The following is a 19,028-nucleotide window of genomic DNA, read 5'->3' on the forward strand; positions in this document are numbered from 1 at the left end:
TGCGCCAGTGCTGAGAGCCCAAGCTCTATGGCAACATACAAATTGGAACTTGGAAAGCATCAATTTACACTGGAAGGAAACTGTGAATGAGTGTTCCTCATGATAACGTTTCAGGCCAAACAGGCTGCCAATCACCCGACGAACGCGCCACACATGTGGTGAATTGTTCTTTTGCCTGCACAAATGATTATCATTCTCAACAGCTCATCGTCATGTGCTGCCGAGAACAATGGCAGCTTTTGCACATTGAACAATCTTACAATTTGTTCAGTGCGCATCTGAAGGGCTTTCTACCTGTGTAAGCGGACTATTAAAGGACTGCCGATCAGCAAACAAGCTTGGTTCGTGCTGCTAGTTAGTTCATGTAAGCGAACTTTAACAAAAACTGGACTTTATTACATAAGAGCTCCTGTAACTATAGATGGACTTGGCACATTCTCCTCTTTGTTAAAGGAACAATTTCTTATATCCTATAGACCAGTATTTCCCAAACTCCAGTCCTCACGGACCCCAACAGTTCATGTTTTCAGGATTTCCATAGTGTTGCACAAGTGAGAGAACTCCTGATACTTCCATCACCTGTGCAATACTAAGGAAATCCTGAAAACATGACCTGTTGGGGTCCGTGAGGACCGGAGTTTGGGCAAAAACTGCAATTATAGCCAGTATTGAATAACAGCTGTTGGTAAGGACAATGCGGGTGGCATATGGAGTAGAAATGTACGATGAGAAGGGCAAGAAGACAAAACCGCCAGGTGAGGAAAGCCATGATGTTTTAGTTGTATAGATTCATGCTGCCTAGTTTCAATGGCATGGTTTGTGGTGAACACATGGGTATAGCTTATACTGTAAGTATATTATTATATAGAGTAATAATGGCATGAGTCATCTAGGGAAGTTTGAGGACCACACATTTCTCTACAGAGGAATGCTAACCTGCGTTAAAACTGGGGCCATCTTTCCAGCAGGCCACCATTCTGGCTAATACAAGGGATACAGGTGTGAGCATCAATGTGACCTAACGCTATGTATAAAAGTAGGGTGGCCTAATCCTAATGAGCTGATGCACTTATTGTTGAGAAACTTCTATACTGATGTTTTGACATAAAGCGTTCTGGTAACTTACTGGTCTTTCATGGTTCCCTTATTGTTGGCAAATTTCATGGGATTGTAGAGCCCATTTTAGAACCTAACTCTAATCAGCCAAAATAAAGACTACAGTCAATGCTTTGGCGTGAGATGGTTACCTATATATCGTTAAAATACTCTTTATTAAATTAAACACCTTAAGCAACTCAATCAGTTTAGTCACGAACTTGACTAAACAAAATACTTCCAAAACACCCAAAAACATGGATTAATTTATCCCTCCAATAAAACCAGATGACATAAAAAGATGAACTGAAAATACACCCGCCTGCGCCTTTGTGTATCTCTTGCAGATGCTAAACAGCTGCTGAGGTGATCCAAACCCCTGAGGGCGTATAACTAGTCCACTTGCTGCCAGAATAGCGTCCAATCAGCACCAAGGTCCAGTCAGACGAGTCAGCCAGTCAAGGATCACGAGCCACTGTTACTAATGTTAGGGCCGAGCCCCCTTGAGTGACCAACAGAATTACCTCACAACCATTATACCTAATGGGATAGAAAACTGTGACAATTATTGATCTACTAATTAGGGATCCTAAACCATAAAACTCATACTCATTTAGGCCTGTTTCACACATCAGTTTTTAGCCGTCAGGCACAATCCGGCTAATTTAAAAAAAAACGGATCCATGGCAAATTGTGAAAAACTGATGCGATGGATCCTTTTTTCTGCTGCATCCTGCGCCCATAGGCTACTATTGTAGCCAGTGACGGGCAGTGCAGGATGCGCCGCTGACCGATTTTCCGACGTGCAGAAAAAACGTTCCTCTGAACGTTTTCTCTGCCCGACGGACCGTTTTTTTACGCAGGATCCAGTGCACAACGGATGAAACGGATCGCCATCCGTCACAATCCGTCGCTAATACAAGTCTATGAGAAAATGCAGGATCCTGCACATTTTTTGCAGGATCCTGCATTCTCAAAAATGGACGGATTGTTGCGGGAGCTAAAAGACGGAAGTGGGAAAGAGGCCTAATACCTCACGCCTTAACGTTCTCCAGTTCCTTTGCTATATATTATATGAATGGCGACTAACTGAGACAAAACCGTGTATCAATACAGGATATTTATTACACACAAATCTGCAGTTGTTATACTATTAAATTGCCACACTAACACCCAGCATCAGGCTGGAGCACCTTGGGGCCTACTATGTAGCTACATAGAAATAAATACAAAGCCATCAATTGTCGTAAAACACGCTAATATCAGGGTATAATATAAGGTAATACACGTCTTAATTATGTAGCCGGGTTGGGGTAGCCCCTTCATAGAATATATTGTAGCCCCCTCATAGAATATAAAGTAGCCCCCCTCATAGAATATAATGCAGCCCCCTCATAGAATATAGAGCAGCCCCACTCATAGGGTATAATGCAGCACCCCACAAAATATAATGCAACCCCCTCATAAGGTATAATGCAGCCCCCCATATAATATACTATAGTACCCTCATATGGGAATAATGCAGCCCCCCTCTTCTAGTGTGATGTAGCCCCCCAGAATATAATGTAACTCCTGAGAGAATAATGCAGCCCCCACACAGAATATATTGCAGCCCCCCCCCACAGAATATAATGTAGCCCCCCTCATAGGGTATAATGCAGCCTCCCGCCACCTCCATCATTGTTCACCCCTTCCACCCCCATCATTGTCCTCATCACCACCTCCATCATTGCCTTTTCACCCACCACCTCCATCATTGCTTTCTCTCCCATCATTGCCCATTCCACCACCTCCATCATTGCCTCCCCACCACCACCATCATCATTGTCTTTTCCACCACAACCATAATTGCCTTCTCCCCCACCACCCCATCATTGCCTATTCCACCACCTCCATCATTGCCTCCTCCCCCACCACTCCAACATCCTTTCCACCACCACCAACCCCATGGTCCTTTCCACCACCACGAACATTGCTTTCTCTCCCACCACTTCTCTCTCCATTACCCACATCATTGCCAATCTCCAATACACACATCTCCTATACACACAGCACCGCACCACTCTCACACTCACACACACACACACACACACACACACAAAGCAGCACACCGCACCACATAGACACAAGCAGACAGACACACAGCACCACTTGCTTCTCCGCACGTTCCCCGCAGTCGCAGCACATCCCGGCAGCATCTTTGTCGCCGGCAGCTTTCTCTGAAACAGCTGCCCGCTGAATGATGACATCATCCAGCTGCGCTGTGTCAGACAGGAAGCGCCGGGTAGGCAGCACTGCAGGACAGCATCGGATTCCTGCAGCTCCGCTCCGCTGACACCTCCTGGGCCCCAATGTAGCCACACCGACTTTACATGCGGGCAGTGTTAGCCTCAGCCTGCAGCTAACACTGCCCGCTATTAAAGTGAAAAGAGTATTCCCTCCTCTCCACGCCCATGGGGGTGTGGGGAAGCATGAATATTAATTTCTCTTTAGCAGTGGGGACAGGCTCCTGTCTCCAGCTGCTGCTCCGCTGGCACCAGGCGGGCCCCCTGACTCGGGGCCCCATAGCTCCTGGGTGTGCCGCTATTAGCGACACGTCACTGGCTGGAGGCCCCTGGAGCAGTGGAGGCCCTAGGCAGCTGCTGGCCAGTATGCCAGCAGGTGTCAGTGCCTGGGCCCACTGGAGAATCCTCCGTTTCTCTGCACATAATAGCACATAATACTAATATACAATTAAACTCACAATTTCCCAATTATATTTCATACACACTGTACCTAAAAACCCACACGCGATAACTACAGTCCAACCCCCCCCCCCCACCACTCACTATCCCTACGGAGATCAAGAGGTTAATACAGGGATGCAATGGTGAAGTAACGCAGGGGTCATAGGGTAGGATACTTATCTGAGTATGACCAAGAGGCTGCTGCTGGATCCTGGTGTGATGGTGACCACGGCTGCTTGATAGTGGGAAGTGGATCCTGGGTAGTTCGTCAGGGGAAGAGAGAGAGGCTGCTTGGGAGCAGATACTGTTGCTGAGAAGAAGAGGGCACACAGAGAGGGAGAAGGGATACTGATGTTGGGTCTATGGAAGAGGAGGGGATAAAGGAGCTGTTTAGGAGGAATGCAGGAAGAGGGGACACTTTGGGAACACAAGCCTGGGTTCCATTTTTCAATGTTTCATTATCTCCTATGCGGCCACGTTCCCAATGTGACAGTACATGAACTGTGTGGCCATCAGATGGCCTCGGTGTTAGATTAAGAAGTTGAAGCATTTTATGTAATGGGAGAGAATAGTAAGGAAATACCACTAGATTCTCGTAACAGCAGCTCGGGCAAGATGGCTGTCCCCATAATTATCTATGGAAAATAAAAAAAAATCTATGCTTAGAAAATTGAGAGATTGAAGGTCATCACTTAATAAATAATAAATGTGAAACGAAGTTTGAGTCCGTTGGGTTTGAACAAACTTTAGTCCAAAGTTCGGTTTGGGTGCCAGAACTGTACCCGAACTTGAACCCAAACCCCATAAAAATCAATAGGGACCCAATCTTGAGATCTGGAAAATATCTCTTTCTCTCTGTTTCTGTCTTCTGTTTCTGTAAAAATTCTGCTTTGTAAATAAGATATTATTATTTTTGTTTTACAGTTACCAATAAAAAATATATATATATGTCAAGTATATGGAGAAAATGTAGTGTGAACTGTGCCTTTTTTGTTGCAGCTTCCGAGCATGCCTTCCGCCCTCCCACTCATGTACAATGTTCCTCTCTTCCCTTACAGATGGCATCAGCTACAGATTCTCGTTATGGGCAGAAAGAATCCTCCGACCAGAACTTTGATTACATGTTCAAGATCTTAATTATTGGGAACAGCAGCGTGGGCAAAACCTCCTTTCTCTTCCGATATGCAGACGACTCTTTCACCCCAGCATTTGTCAGCACAGTCGGAATAGACTTCAAAGTGAAAACGATTTACAGGAATGACAAAAGAATCAAGCTGCAGATCTGGGTAAGGCTGTAATTAGGAGCATCTCTATCTGCTGGTCTTCATTATTATTAAAGGCGTCACCGCGTGATCTCTCTGTACCGCTTTCAGCAGCGCTGACATGGGATTGGTTCTCAATAGGATTCTCAATAGGTGTTGTGTGCAAAAAGTAATATATCATATGCTGAGAGGCATAACAAACCGCAACATAAGGCCATAAAGCAGCTGAAAATGCTTTACTTATTTTATACTGATATGGAGTTACAAAATGCTCCATTTATGCCTGCGGCTAAATTCGGAATTCTGCTGATTTCCTGTTAACGGGAAGCAGTGTTTGGGTATGTTCACACGGATAAATTGGAACGATGCAGAAATTCCTGAAACAGATCTGCCCTGTGAGAATATATCCTTGGCTATGTGCACATGTTAAGTATTTTGCAGAAGACATGTCTGCATCAAAATCGTGTCTCTTGGTAGGAAAAACGCTGCATAAAATACACACATTTTTGCTGGTGTTTTTATGCTTTTTTTTCCCCCCTTTTATTGGCATCTGTGAAAAACGGTGACAGAGTTGACATGCTTCAGACGTGACACTGCTTCAAATTTGCAGGGAAAAAAGAAACCGCATGTGCATTGAGATTTCAGAAATCTGATTGACTTTGCTAGGCCAGTAAAATGCTTTACGCAGCAGAAACTCAACATGTGAACATGGCTATGGCAAAGCTGTTGGGTCACACTTCTGACTATCAAGTGGCCCTAAATTGCTGCCTAGGATGTAGAGTTACGTCATAGGTTGCGTCCCTGTATTTGATGTAGGCTCATCTTTTCTGGCACATGACAGCTGATTTAATCAGCTGTCATGTGCCCATAACAGCCACAGGTGGAATCACGATCCACCCGCGGCTGTTAACATGTTAAATGCCGTTTTCAATCTCTGACCGCATCATTTAACAGTCCAAAGCTTGCCCATCAATGCCCGTCACATGATCGTGACATGCCAACCAGCAGTCTGCAGAAGACCCCAGTGCTTGTCATTGCCATAGCCAGCATTCATGGCAGGTGATGATTTCTGCTATGTGTAGCACAAGCGATCAGACAATCGCAGCTTCAAGTCTCCTAAAGAAGACTTTTGAAGCAAGTAATAAGTAGAAAAAAAAAATGTTTTTAAAAATATAAAAAAAATAAAAATTCAAATCACTCCCCTTTTTGCCCCATTCAAAATAAAGCAATAAAAAATTTAAAAAATACACATGTTTGGTATCACCGCGTTTAGAAATGCCTGATCTATCAAAATATAACCTAAATTAAATTAATCCGTCTGGTAAACGGTATAATGAGAAAAAAAAATGTCTTTTTTGGTCGCTGAAACATTGCAATAAAATACAATAACGGGCAATCAAAACATTGTTTCTACCCCAAAATGGACACTGAGTCTCGGAAAATGGCGCCTTTTTTTTTTTATACAAAATTGTAATTTTTTCCCCCCACTTAAATCAAAAATAATCTTTTAGATGTTCGGTGTCTGCGAACTAAAAATGACCTGGAGATAAATAATGGCAAAACCCCAAAAAACTATTGTGGAATTGCATTTTGAGTTGCAATTTCACCACACTTGGAATTTTTTTTTCAGTACACTATATGGCAAAATGGTGTAGTTCAAAAGTACAACCCGTCCTGCAAAAAACGAGCCCTCACTTGGCCATATTAATGAAAAAATAAAAAAGTTATGGCTCTGGGAAAAAGGGGAGCTAAAAATGCAAAAATGGAGAATCCCAAGGTCGTGAAGGGGTTAAAGGGCAACATGAAAAATTTCAAAAGCAGCTCTATATATGAATGAAGTAATGCTGGTTTCACATCTCCTTGTTTCACGGTCAGAGTACCAACCAAGATGTTCGGGTTGGCTTATGAAATAGTTGAGTTTGGGTCAAGAGCTGCGACCAGTTCATACATTGTGGTCCATACTCGGACTTGTGAAATTGGCCTATGAAACATTAAATAACTTGCGGTATTTTGCGGACTATAAGACACAACGAACCATAAGACGCACCACAAATTTTTGGAGTGCAAAATAGGAAAAAAATGTATTAAATAAAATGGTGGTGCGTCTTATAGTTCATTTTAACGCTAGTTTACCTGTGGGGCGGCCATGGCGAACCAGGTTCACAGGAGGCAGGGTCGTTGCTTCAGAAGGCCGGCGGTAGCAGGAGTGTGGCAGTGCTGCGAACCCTGGGTATTGCCCCACTTCTGCTGCCGCCGACCTCCTGGAGCATCGACCCTGCCTCCTGTGACCCCGTTCCACCATAGCCGTCCCTCTGTAGGATACCTTCAGATTAGTAGACGCACCCCCTTTTTCATCCCAAATTCGTCTTATCAGAAAAATACGGTACATGTGCAATAAAAAGAAAATATGCACAATTGCTCAAATTCTATATATTTTAAAGGGAACCTGTCAGGTGATTTATGCTACCCAAACCACAGCATGAATCGCAGCCTGGTTGCATAGTTGCAGCCAGTGTAGTTCTCTGAAAGGGTCTGGTGTTTCAGGGAAGCCTGAAAGAAGCGCTTACCAGCACCGCTGCAGGTAATTTATAGTCACCTCTTGTAGCGCCAGGGACTGCGACTTGTGCTGCTTGTGATTTGTACAGCGCGAATTGCCTGATAGGTTCCCTTTAATAATAAATTGTTGTGCAAGGTAAATGGAGAGATAAGGCACAGTATTGGCTGAAACTTAAAAAATGGCAGTTTGGTTTCAGGTGGTATTTTGTGCAATCTCCCTGAGGGAGAAATATATAGTCTTTTATTGACCCTACAGGACTTATATTTGAGGCCGTCCTAACGGCCTTTTCACATGGACCAATGAAAACTGTATCGTCATGAATTATGGTTTACAGAATTTTGCAGAACATTTTTGCTATCATGTTTAGGTCTCATTCAGACTATAAGTTAATGTTACATTCGTATTAATCCTTCAGTTAAAGCAATGTGGAAGAAAAAAATTAACATTTTACTTTTTCCCACAAAAATGTTGCTTTAGCCCAGTGGTCCCCAACCTTTCTGACCTTGAGAGCCACATTCAGCTCTGCAAGAGGGTCGCGAGCCACATCCAGCTCCTGTCCCCCCTCACAGTAGTGGCAACCAAAGCCCCCATTATGGGTACAATGATAACTAAAGCTTTTCCACACAAATCACCCCGAAGCAATATACCAAGATCCAGGGGTTCCCACCACATTCAGCATTCTCCCATCACGCACTCCCAACACAGTCACATCCATCTTCAAGCACCTCCTCTGACCGGTAGTATCATCCTGTCTCCAGTGTACGATACTTACCGTAAATTATCTCTAAACCCCCAAGACCAGTAGAAGTGTACCCAAATCTGCTCTTCTGTGCACGGCTACTCACAAAGTTCACCATTTTGAGATGTGCTCTTCATACCAGTTTACTAAATCTGGAGCTAATGCACCAAGCTGGCAGACAGCCGCAAGCCACAATTCATGGGACCGCGAGCCACATGTGGCTCCCGAGCTACAGGTTGGGGACCCCTGCTTTAGCCCCATTTTTTTTTTTTCACAAGGGTAGCAGGAGAAAATGGAACATACAATTTGTTGTGCATTTCTCCTGAGCATAATGATACCCCATATGTGGGGGGAAAACTACTGTTTGGGTGCACGGCAGATCTCAGAATGGAAAGAGCACCGTTTGACTTTTTGAATGCAAAATTATCTGGAATCGATAGCAGACACCATCTCGTGTTTGCAGAGCCCCTGATGTTCCTAAACAGTAGAAATCACCCACAAAGTGACTTCATTTTGGAAACTACACCCCTTGAAAAATTCATCCACTGGTGATGATCATTTTGATACCATAGGTGCCTCACAGAATTTTAAAATATTGAGACATGAAAAGGAAATATTAAATTTTTTTCATGAAAAAGTTGATTTAGCATCAAATTTCTAATTTTCACAAAGAGAAAATGAACCCCACAATTGATTGTGCAATTTCTCCTGAGTACACCAGTACCCCATATGTTGTAAGAAACTACATTTCAGCCACAGTGCGCCATATTGGAGAGCAGATTTTGTTGAAATGGTTTGTGGTTGAAATGTCACATAGACAGAACCCCCTCCCCATAAATGACAATATTTTCAAACCTACTTCCCTGAATTAATTTATCTGGGAGTTCAGTGAGCAAACTGACCACAGCTGTTTCATGCAGTGTTATACTGTTGAGCGGTGAAGAAAGAATAATCAAATTTTTACCCCTAAAATGTTGTTTTAGCCAAAGATTTTACATTTGAAAATAGTGAAAAGTGGCCCCTTTAATTTGTCTGACAATTTTTGGAATATCCCATATTTGGCTGTGCAGTACTGTTTGGCAATACAGCAGAACTAAGGAAGGATGGAGCTATATTTGACTATTGGAGCACAGATTTTCTTAGAATAGTTTGCGGACTCCATTTGCAGAGCCCCTAATTACCAGAACAGCAGAATCTCCCCTGAAGTGGGCATTGAATCCCTATTCCCCACAGCACTGTTAGATGCATTGTAGCATATGTAATCTGTCTCAACAAGGTCCTTTCAACCGTAACGTCACTGTTTTTTTGGATTGCTTTGCTAATAAATCTGACATTAGTTTTCTGCAACTCGATGAGTTCCTGATTGTGTATTCATCCATTTTAGAAATGCCACCCCTCTGGGAAGTATTCTATGGGTGTAATGGTGATTTTCACTCCATGGATGATTTCCAGAAACTAACAGTAGTGGATGCTTTAGAGCAAAAATTGCAAACATGCCATTTCATCTTGCCAAATGCAAGATGAAATGAAGCCAACATTCATGACAAGGAAGATACAGACATACACATGCAGAACACATGAACATGTACATAACAGCACATGAGCATCGCAAAGTGTACCATGGCAAACAATCGGATAGATAGAAAATATTACCTCCATGATTAGTTGGGAAACATTAATGCCCATCCTCCTATACCAAGACATGGCTAACACCTCACTACCAGAAACTCCCTCACAATAGATCACAATCAGGACACCTCACAATGGCTCTTCACACCTCACAATGGCTCTTCACACCTCACTACCAGGAACTCCCTCACAATAGATCACAATCAGGACACCTCACAATGGCTCTTCACACCTCACTAACCACACCCCTAAGCTCTTGGCTGTGAGATCACTTCCTGCTGGCCATGATTTTCTGCACAAAAAACGCAGCAAATAATGCTACATGCGTTTTTTCAGCGTTTTTGCAGCGTTTTTTTCCTCACCCATTCAAGTCAATGGGTGAAAAAACGCTGCAAAAACGCTGAAAGAAGTGACATGCCCTATGTCCAAAAAAAGCAGCAAAGCAGAAAAAACTGATCAAACAAAAAACCAACGTGTGTGCATGAGATTTCTGAAATCTCATAGGCTTTACTGGTACTGTAAAAAGCAGCTGAAAATTAGCATAAAAAAAAGCAGCAAAAAAAAGCAGCAAAAAGGTTCTGTGTGAACGTACCCTTAAAGTAGCAAAATGTTGGCGTAACGCGGAGCTGTGCAGACATTTTGTTGATTTCACATAGATTCGCCCAGCTTGCCGAGTCAACAGTGTGATGCTGCAGCAAAAAAAGGCAAACACAGTTCTGGGATGTATTAATGGAAGCAGAGAGTCCAGATCCCGTGAAGTAATTGTCCTCGTATACTCCTCCTTGGTCAGGCATCATCTGGAGTACGGTGTACAGTTCTGGGCACCACATTGTTAAAAACACATCGAAAAACTGGAGTAAGTTCAGAGAAGAGCTACCAGGATGGTGAGCAGACTGCAAAGTATGTCCTACAAGGAACGGGTAAAGAATCTGGCGATGTTTAGCTTGCAAAAAAGAAGGCTAAGAGGAGACTTAATAGCTGTCTACAAATTTCTGAAGGGATGTCACAGCGTAGATGGATCCTTTTTTATTGTCATTTGCACATGTTAACACAAGAAGCAATGGAATATAACTTAAAGGGAGAAGATACAGATTAGATATAAGAAAAAACTCTTTGACAGTGAGGGTGATCAATGAGTGGAACAGACCACCACGTGAGGTGGTGAGTTCTCCTTCAATGGAAGTCTTCAAACAGAGGCTGGACAGACATCTGTCTGAGATGGTTTAGTGACTCCTGCATTGAGCAGAAGGTTGGACACAATGACCCTGGAGGTCCCTTCTAACTCCAACATTCTATGAAAATGGACTGAGCTGGAACCGGACAGGGGTACGACGCCACAGCTCATTTAATTCATGAGAAGGTGTGGAGATCTTTACGCCAGAATTCTTTCTCCAGGCCCTGACAGGAGTATGATTGTGGCGAGGTGCAGGCCACTCGTGTGACACTGGCGATTCATTACGAGGCATTCAACTCTTCATGAATCGGGTGCCTCTGACTCCAGTACGCCCCCTAATTTGTTGGCTTTGAAGCCCAGTGATTGATCACCTGTGATTATCCTGTCACAATATTGTTTTTTACCCAGAGTTACTTTAATCCTAATGAATTACTAGATATTTTGCATACATTTGTGGCTATTTCTAAGTCATAACTCAACATTGTTAAACCTTTCCTTCATTTGTTGTAAAGCTGTGTGAATTGTTTCTGATTTTGTCTATTTAGCGTTGCCTACTATTTTCCTGTTAACAGGTTGGTTGTGGTATTACAGCTGAGCCTCATTCACTCCAGAGGAGCTAATATTTGACACATCCATTATACTGATGTGGCACTATTTCTGAAATTAACCCCTTAATCCCATATGACGTACTATCCCGTCAAGGTGACCTGGGACTTAATTCCCAGGGACGGGATAGTAAGTCATAGCGTCCGGGAGCGCGGCCGATCGCGGCCGGGTGTCAGCTAACTATCGCAGCTGACATCCGGCACTATGTGCCAGGAGCAGTCACGGACCGCCCCCGGCACATTAACCCCCAGCACACTGCAATCAAACATGATCGCAGTGTTCCGGCGGCACAGGGAATCATCGCGCAGGGAGGGGGCTCCCTGCGTGCTTCCCTGAGACCCTCAGTACAAGGCGATGTGCTCACCTTGTACCGAGCGTTTCTTCCCTGCAGGCCCCGGATTCAAAATGGCCGCGGGGCTGCATCCGGGTCCTGCAGGGAGGTGGCTTCACAGCGCCTGCTCAGAGCAGGCGCTGGTAAGCCAGGAGCAGTGCACGTCAGATCACTGATCTGACATAGTGCATTGCAAAGTGTCAGATCAGCGATCTGACCTTATAACATGATGCCCCCCCTGGGGAAATGTTATAAAGTAAAAAAAAAAAAAAAAAAAAAAAAAAAAATTCCTAAATAAAGAAAAAAAAAATATCTTGTTCCCATAAATACATTCCTTTATCTAAATAAAAAAAAACAAAACAATAAAAGTACACATATTTAGTATTGCCGCGTCTGTAACAATCCAGCCTATAAAACTGTCCCACTAGTTAACCCCTTCAGTGAACACCGTAAAAAAAAAAAAAAAAAAGGCAAAAAACAACACTTTATAATCATACCACCGAACAAAAAGTGGAATAGCACGCAATAAAAAAGACGGATATAAATAACCATGGTACCGCTGAAAACGTCATCTTGTCCCGCAAAAAAAGAGCCACCATACAGCGTCATCAGTGAAAAAATAAGTTTTATAGTCCTCAGAATAAAGCGATGCAAAAATAATTATTTTTTCTCTAAAATAGTTTTTATTGTATAAAAGTGCCAAAACATTAAAAAAGATATAAATGAGGTATCGCTGTAATTGTGCTGACCTGAAGAATAAAACTGCTTTATCCATTTTACCAAACGCGGAACGGTATAAACGCCCGCCCCCCCCCCCAAAAAAAAAAAAAAAAAGAAAGAAATTCATGAATACCTGGTTTTTGGTCATACTGCCTCACAAAAAATCAGAATAAAAAGCGATCAAAAAATGTCACGTGCCCAGAAATGTTATCAATAAAATCGTCAACTCGTCCCGCAAAAAACAAGACCACACATGACTCTGTGGACCATAATATGGAAAAATTATAGCTCTCAAAATGTGGTAACGCAAAAAAAATAAAATTTTTTGCAATAAAAAGCGTCTTTTAGTGTGTGACAGCTGCCAATCATAAAAATCCACTAAAAAATGCACTATAAAAGTAAATCAAACCCCCCTTCATCACCCCCTTAGTTAGGGAAACAATACAAAAATTTAAAAATGTATTTATTTCCATTTTCCCATTAGGGTTGGGGCTAGTGTTAGGGCTAGGGTTGGGGCTAGGGTTGAGGTTAGGGTTGAGGCTAGGGTTAGGGTTGGGGCTAGGGATAGGATTTGGATTAGGGTTGTGTCAGGTTTAGGGGTGTGGTTAGGGTTATGGTTGGGATTAGGGTTAGGGGTGTGTTGGAGTTAGGTGTGTGATTGGGATTAGGGGTGTGTTTGGGTTAGGGTTTCAGTTAGAATTGGGAGTTTCCACTGTTTAGGCACATCAGGGATCTCCAAACGCGACATGGCGTCCGATCTCCATTCCAGCCAATTCTGCATTGAAAAAGTAAAACAGTGCTCCTTCCCTTCCAAGCTCTCCCGTGCGCCCAAACAGGGGTTTACCCCAACATATGGGGTATCAGCATACTCAGGACAACAACTTCTGGGGTCCAATTTCTCTTGTTACCCTTGGGAAAATTAAAAATTTGGGGGGCTAAAAAAACATTTGTGGGAAAAAAATGATTTTTTATTTTCACGGCTCTGCGTTAACTGTAGTGAAACACTTGGGGGTTCAAAGTTCTCACAACACATCTAGATAAGTTCCTTGGGGGGTCTATTTTCCAATATGGCATCAATTGTGGGGGGTTTCTACTGTTTAGGCACATCAAGGGCTCTGCAAATGCAACATGACGCCTGCAGACCAATCCATCTAAGTCTGCATTCCAAATGGCACTCCTTCCCTTCCGAGCTCTGCCATGCGCCCAAACGGTGGTTACCCCCCACATATGGGGTATCAGCGTACTCAGGAGAAATTGCACAACAACTTTTGGGGTCCAATTTCTCCTGTTACCCTTGGGAAAATACAAAACAGAGGGCTAAAAAATAATTTTTGTGGGTAAAAAAAAAGAATTTTTTATTTTCACGGCTCTGCATTATAAACTGTAGTGAAACACTTGGGTTCAGAGCTCTCACAACACATCTAGATAAGATCCTTAGGGGGTCTACTTTCCAAAATGGTGTCACTTGTGGGGGGTTTCAATGTTTAGGCACATCAGGGGCTCTCCAAGCGCAACATGGCGTCCCATCTCAATTCCAGCGAATTTTGCATTGAAAAGTCAAACGTTGCTCTGCCATGCGCCCAAACAGTGGTTTACCCCCACATAAAGGGTATCGGCGTACTCAGGACAAATTTCACAACAACTTTTGGGGTACAATTTCTTCTGGTACCCTTGGGAAAATAAAAAATTGGGGGTGAAAAGTTCACTTTTGTGAAAAAATATTTTTTTATTTTTACAGCTCTACATTATAAACTTCTGTGAAGCACTTGGTGGGTCAAAGTGCTCACCACACCTCTAGATAAGTTCCTTAGGGGTCTACTTTCCAAAATGGTGTCACTTGTTGGGGGTTTCAATGTTTAGGCACATCAGGGGCTCTCCAAACGCAACATGGCGTCCCATCTCAATTCCAGCCAATTTTGCATTGAAAAGTCAAATGGCGCTCCTTCCCTTCCGAGCTCTGCCATGCGCCCAAACAGTGGTTTACCCCCACATTTGGGGTATTGGGGTACTCAGGACAAATTGTACAACAACTTTTGGCATCCATTTTCTCCTGTTACCCTTGGTAAAATAAAACAAATTGGAGCTGAAGTAAATTTTGTGTGAAAAAAAATTAAATGTTCATTTTTTTTTAAACATTCCAAAATTTCCTGTGAAACACCTCAAGGGTTAATAAACTTCTTGAATGTGGTTTTGAGCACCTTGAGGGGTGCAGTTTTTAGAATGGTGTCACACTTGGTTATTTTCTATCATGTAGACCCCTCAAAATGACTTCAAATGTGATGTGGTCTCTAAAAAAATGGTGTCGTAAAAATGAGAAATTGCTGGTCAACTTTTAACCCTTATTAATTCCCTAACAAATTGTTAACCCTTAACTCCCTAACAACAAAAAAATTGATTCCAAAATTGTGCTGATGTAAAGTAGACACGTGGGAAATGTTACTTATTTAACCCCTTAATGACAGCCAATACGTCTTTTAACTGACCTGAGATATAAGAGAATAGCCTTCCCATACAGGTGACAATCCAGCAGCTGTTGGCTGTCCACTATAGCTGACAACTTGCTGCATCAGCCACATCAGTGTTTGTACCATCCAAATTTGTTTAACCCCTTAGATGCTGCTTTCAATAGTGACTACATCATTATAAATGGTTAACAGAGTGTGGGGGCTTCCTCCTAATCCAAATTGGTGCCCTCAGATCATGATTGTGTGGTCCTGATGTTTGCGATGGCAATTCATGACCAAATTCTGGCCTAAGAGTCTGCCAGCTGTTGTAACCTGTTCAGAAGTTAGAGGCATTTAGGTGGTAAAAATACACATTTTCATTTCTGTCATGTCACTTTGCATTAATTCCTGAAAAGCAACTGAAGGGTTAATAAACTACCTGACAGCAGTTTTCAATATGTCAGGGGGGTGCCGTTTTTAAAATGGTCTCACTTTTGGGGGTTTCCAAATATATGGGACCCCTAAAGTCACTTCAAACATGGCTAAGTCCCTAAAAAAAATAATTTTGTAAATTTCCTTGAAAAAATAAAAAATTACTGCTACATTTTTAAACCTCCTAAAATGCTAACAAAATAAAAGAACATTTTACAAATGATGCTGATGTAAAGCCGACATGTGGGAAATGTTATTTATTAATGTTTTGCTGCAGTATGACTATCTGGATTAAAGGGATAATCATTCAAAGTTTGAAAATTGCTAATTTTTTAACATTTTTCTCAAATTTCTGATATTTTTTATAAATAAACACAAAACATATCGACCTAAATTTACCATTATCATAAAGTATAATGTGTCACGAAAAAACAATCTCAAAATCACTGTTATTTGTTGAAGCATTGCAGAGTTATTACCACATAAAGTGACACTAGTCAGATTTCAAAAATTTGGCTCCGTCACTAAGGGTTTAAGTATTTTGTGTGACATATCTCTGTTATTTAAGGGCATAAAAATTAAAAGTTGGAAAATTGTGAAATTTTCAACATTTTTGCCAAATTTCCATTTTTTTCACAAACGCAGGTAATATCAAATAAATTTTACCACTACCATGAAGTACAATATGTCTCGAGAAAACAATGTCAGAATCACCGGGATCCGTTGAAGCGTTCCAGAGTTATAACCTCATAAAGGGACAGTGGTCAGAATTGTAAAAATTGGCCCGTCATTAACGTGCAAACCACCCTCGGGGGTTAAGCAACCTTCCACTTTTAATCCTGTACAACCAAAAAGTCTTTATCTAGGAAATTCAAACCTACTGGCCCCGATTCATTAAGACTGACATTGTTGTACATGCCAGTCTTAATGAAGGGGCATGCTGGAGTAAGAGGCGACTAATTCATTAAGAGGCGCGCACCACTTGATAAATCAGGCTCATCGTACAAGTGGTGTGTTCCCCCTTTCATCTCACCAAAAATCTTACTCCATTCAGGGACTGGAGTAAGATTTCTGGCATAAGGTACCCCACAACTGAACATGAATCTGAGAGGAGGCAGGCATTGATATGCCTCCATACCCACCATGCTCCCCCTACATTATTGTTTCTATGTGTGAATGTTTGGGGGCTCATACTGTATATAGGAGGACTGTGTGGGGGCTCACTGTATTTAGGGGGCTGTGTGGCTGCACATACTGTATATGGGGTTCATACTGTATATAGCGGATGTGTGGAGGCTCATACTGGTTATAGGGGCTATTGGGATTAATACTGTGTGGGAGCTCATACTACGGTATATATAGGGGCTCTGTGTTTGGGATCATACTGTATATAGGGGGCTGTGTGTGGTCTCATGCTGTATATACGGGGCTGTGCGGGGGCTCATGCTGTATATAGGGGGCTGTGTGTGAGCTCATGCTGTATATAGGGGGCTGTGCGGGGGCTCATACTGTATATACGGGGCTGTGCGGGGGCTCATGCTGTATATAGCATCTGTATGGGGTCTCATACTGTACAGTATTCGGGGTGACTTGTATACTGTATATAGCGTCTGTGTGGGGCTCATACTTTATATAGGGGGATATGTGTGTACTTGTACTATGTGCAGGGTGGCTGTGGGCTTATATGGTAGAATATGGGGGTGTCGGCATACTCCATTCTGCTCAGTATTAAATGATACAATTAAAATGTTAAAATTGAGCAGAATTAATTTCAGCATATTGCTTTGGCCCTCTACATCAGTCTCTCATGTGGCCCCTCAAGAAGATTAATCACCCACCCCTCTTATATAGGAAGGCTATATTAATATAGAATCTTAATTTAGTGTGAGTGGGTTGATACCAATATGTATGAAAATCATAAATCAGATGAAAAAGGAAGATTAAAGTCTCTATAAAGGGTAAAAGAAAAACTATATTAAGTATTGCTATTTTGGCTGTCTCTGTTTTATATAAAGAGTCTGGTCTGTCAATTTATAAAGGATTAAAATATCCTTTTTTCAGCAAAACGAATGACAGTCTTAATTACAGATATTAAACCGTTCTGACAAAGACTATGGCAGCAGCAGCTGTTTCTACATCCAGGTTCCCCTCCCGCCTTCTCCATGGAGAATATGCCAATTAATAAGGATCTGAAGAGCAGCTCACGAGATATCTATCTCCGATACATAATGTGCAGAACAAAGGTTGCTAACTCCTTTTTCCTCTAAAAATGAGATTCACTTATGTTAGGACTCTTCTTATTTTTAACTCCTGATATGAGAGTCTAAATTATAGTTTAAAAAAAAATAAAAAAAAAAAAACAGTTTGGGCCTTGCCCACAAATTTCAATCACAACATTAGCCATATACATTAAATTGGACAAATCCGATCTGTGCATGTATGGGTGGGGGAAGCCCAACAGCCTAACACAGAGATCAGCATGTTAATGATATATTAAAGTTTTTTAAAATGAATGACCTATTCGTATAATAAGTGATAACAGTACCTGGCTGCAGTCTTGTTGGCAGACATATACCATACATAGGGGCCCCAGCAGTGGGACCCATATCAATTTAACAATTAACACCTAATCAGTGGCTAGATGAAATATGGACATACAAAGGCATATTCAAACAATTATGTGTAATGAGATAGTGAGAGTTGTGGAGTCCCACCAAAATCTATAATATTTAACTAGTATGGCCTTACTTAGAAAGGAACAACTATCTGGAAATTCAAGGTACATTTATCTTCAGTAAGGCCATGTGATCTACTGGTGACCTCTGGGAATTAAATGGCTATATGTTCTCTAAAGGAGATCACAAGTTGCTGTTTTATGAAATTGTCTGGGCTCTGTCACTGAACTTCTCCAAAAATTTCTATCAGAGTTATTGATGATGACTGTACAGCTCTTGTCACAAAATTATAATGTAGTAAATGGCTGTTTATCTTCTCGATTCTATACATATATTTGCTTAGTTAGGAGAATATAGTGGGTAGGATAATTGGTGTTCTCCTAGCAGAAATAAAATGCAGATTAAAATCTAGAAATCAAGATTGAGGCAAAAAAGAGAGTTGAACTGCATGAAAGTAAGTAGACTCAGGGTATGTGCACACGTCAGGATTTCTTGCAGAAATTTCCTGAAGAAAACCGGAAATTTTCTGCAAGAAATCCGCATGTTTCTTTTTGCGTAATTAGCTTGCAGAATGCTAAAGTTTTCCAAGCGATCTGTAGCATCGCTTGGAAAACTGATTGACAGGTTGGTCACACTTG

At 42.0% G+C, this 19,028-nt stretch overlaps 1 protein-coding gene across 2 annotated transcripts in view; it reads left to right on the forward strand.

Annotated features, from left to right (window-relative positions):
- Positions 1-19,028, forward strand: part of RAB3A (RAB3A, member RAS oncogene family) — a 92,809-nt gene that overhangs the window by 22,888 nt on the left and 50,893 nt on the right. For both annotated transcript variants that reach the window (XM_077272853.1, XM_077272843.1), the window contains exon 2: positions 4,880-5,107. In XM_077272853.1, the coding sequence (XP_077128968.1) occupies positions 4,880-5,107 (228 nt within the window). The remainder of the gene's footprint in view (positions 1-4,879; positions 5,108-19,028) is intronic.

This window comes from Ranitomeya variabilis, chromosome 1, assembly GCF_051348905.1.
Source record: "Ranitomeya variabilis isolate aRanVar5 chromosome 1, aRanVar5.hap1, whole genome shotgun sequence".
Lineage (NCBI taxonomy): Eukaryota > Metazoa > Chordata > Amphibia > Anura > Dendrobatidae > Ranitomeya > Ranitomeya variabilis.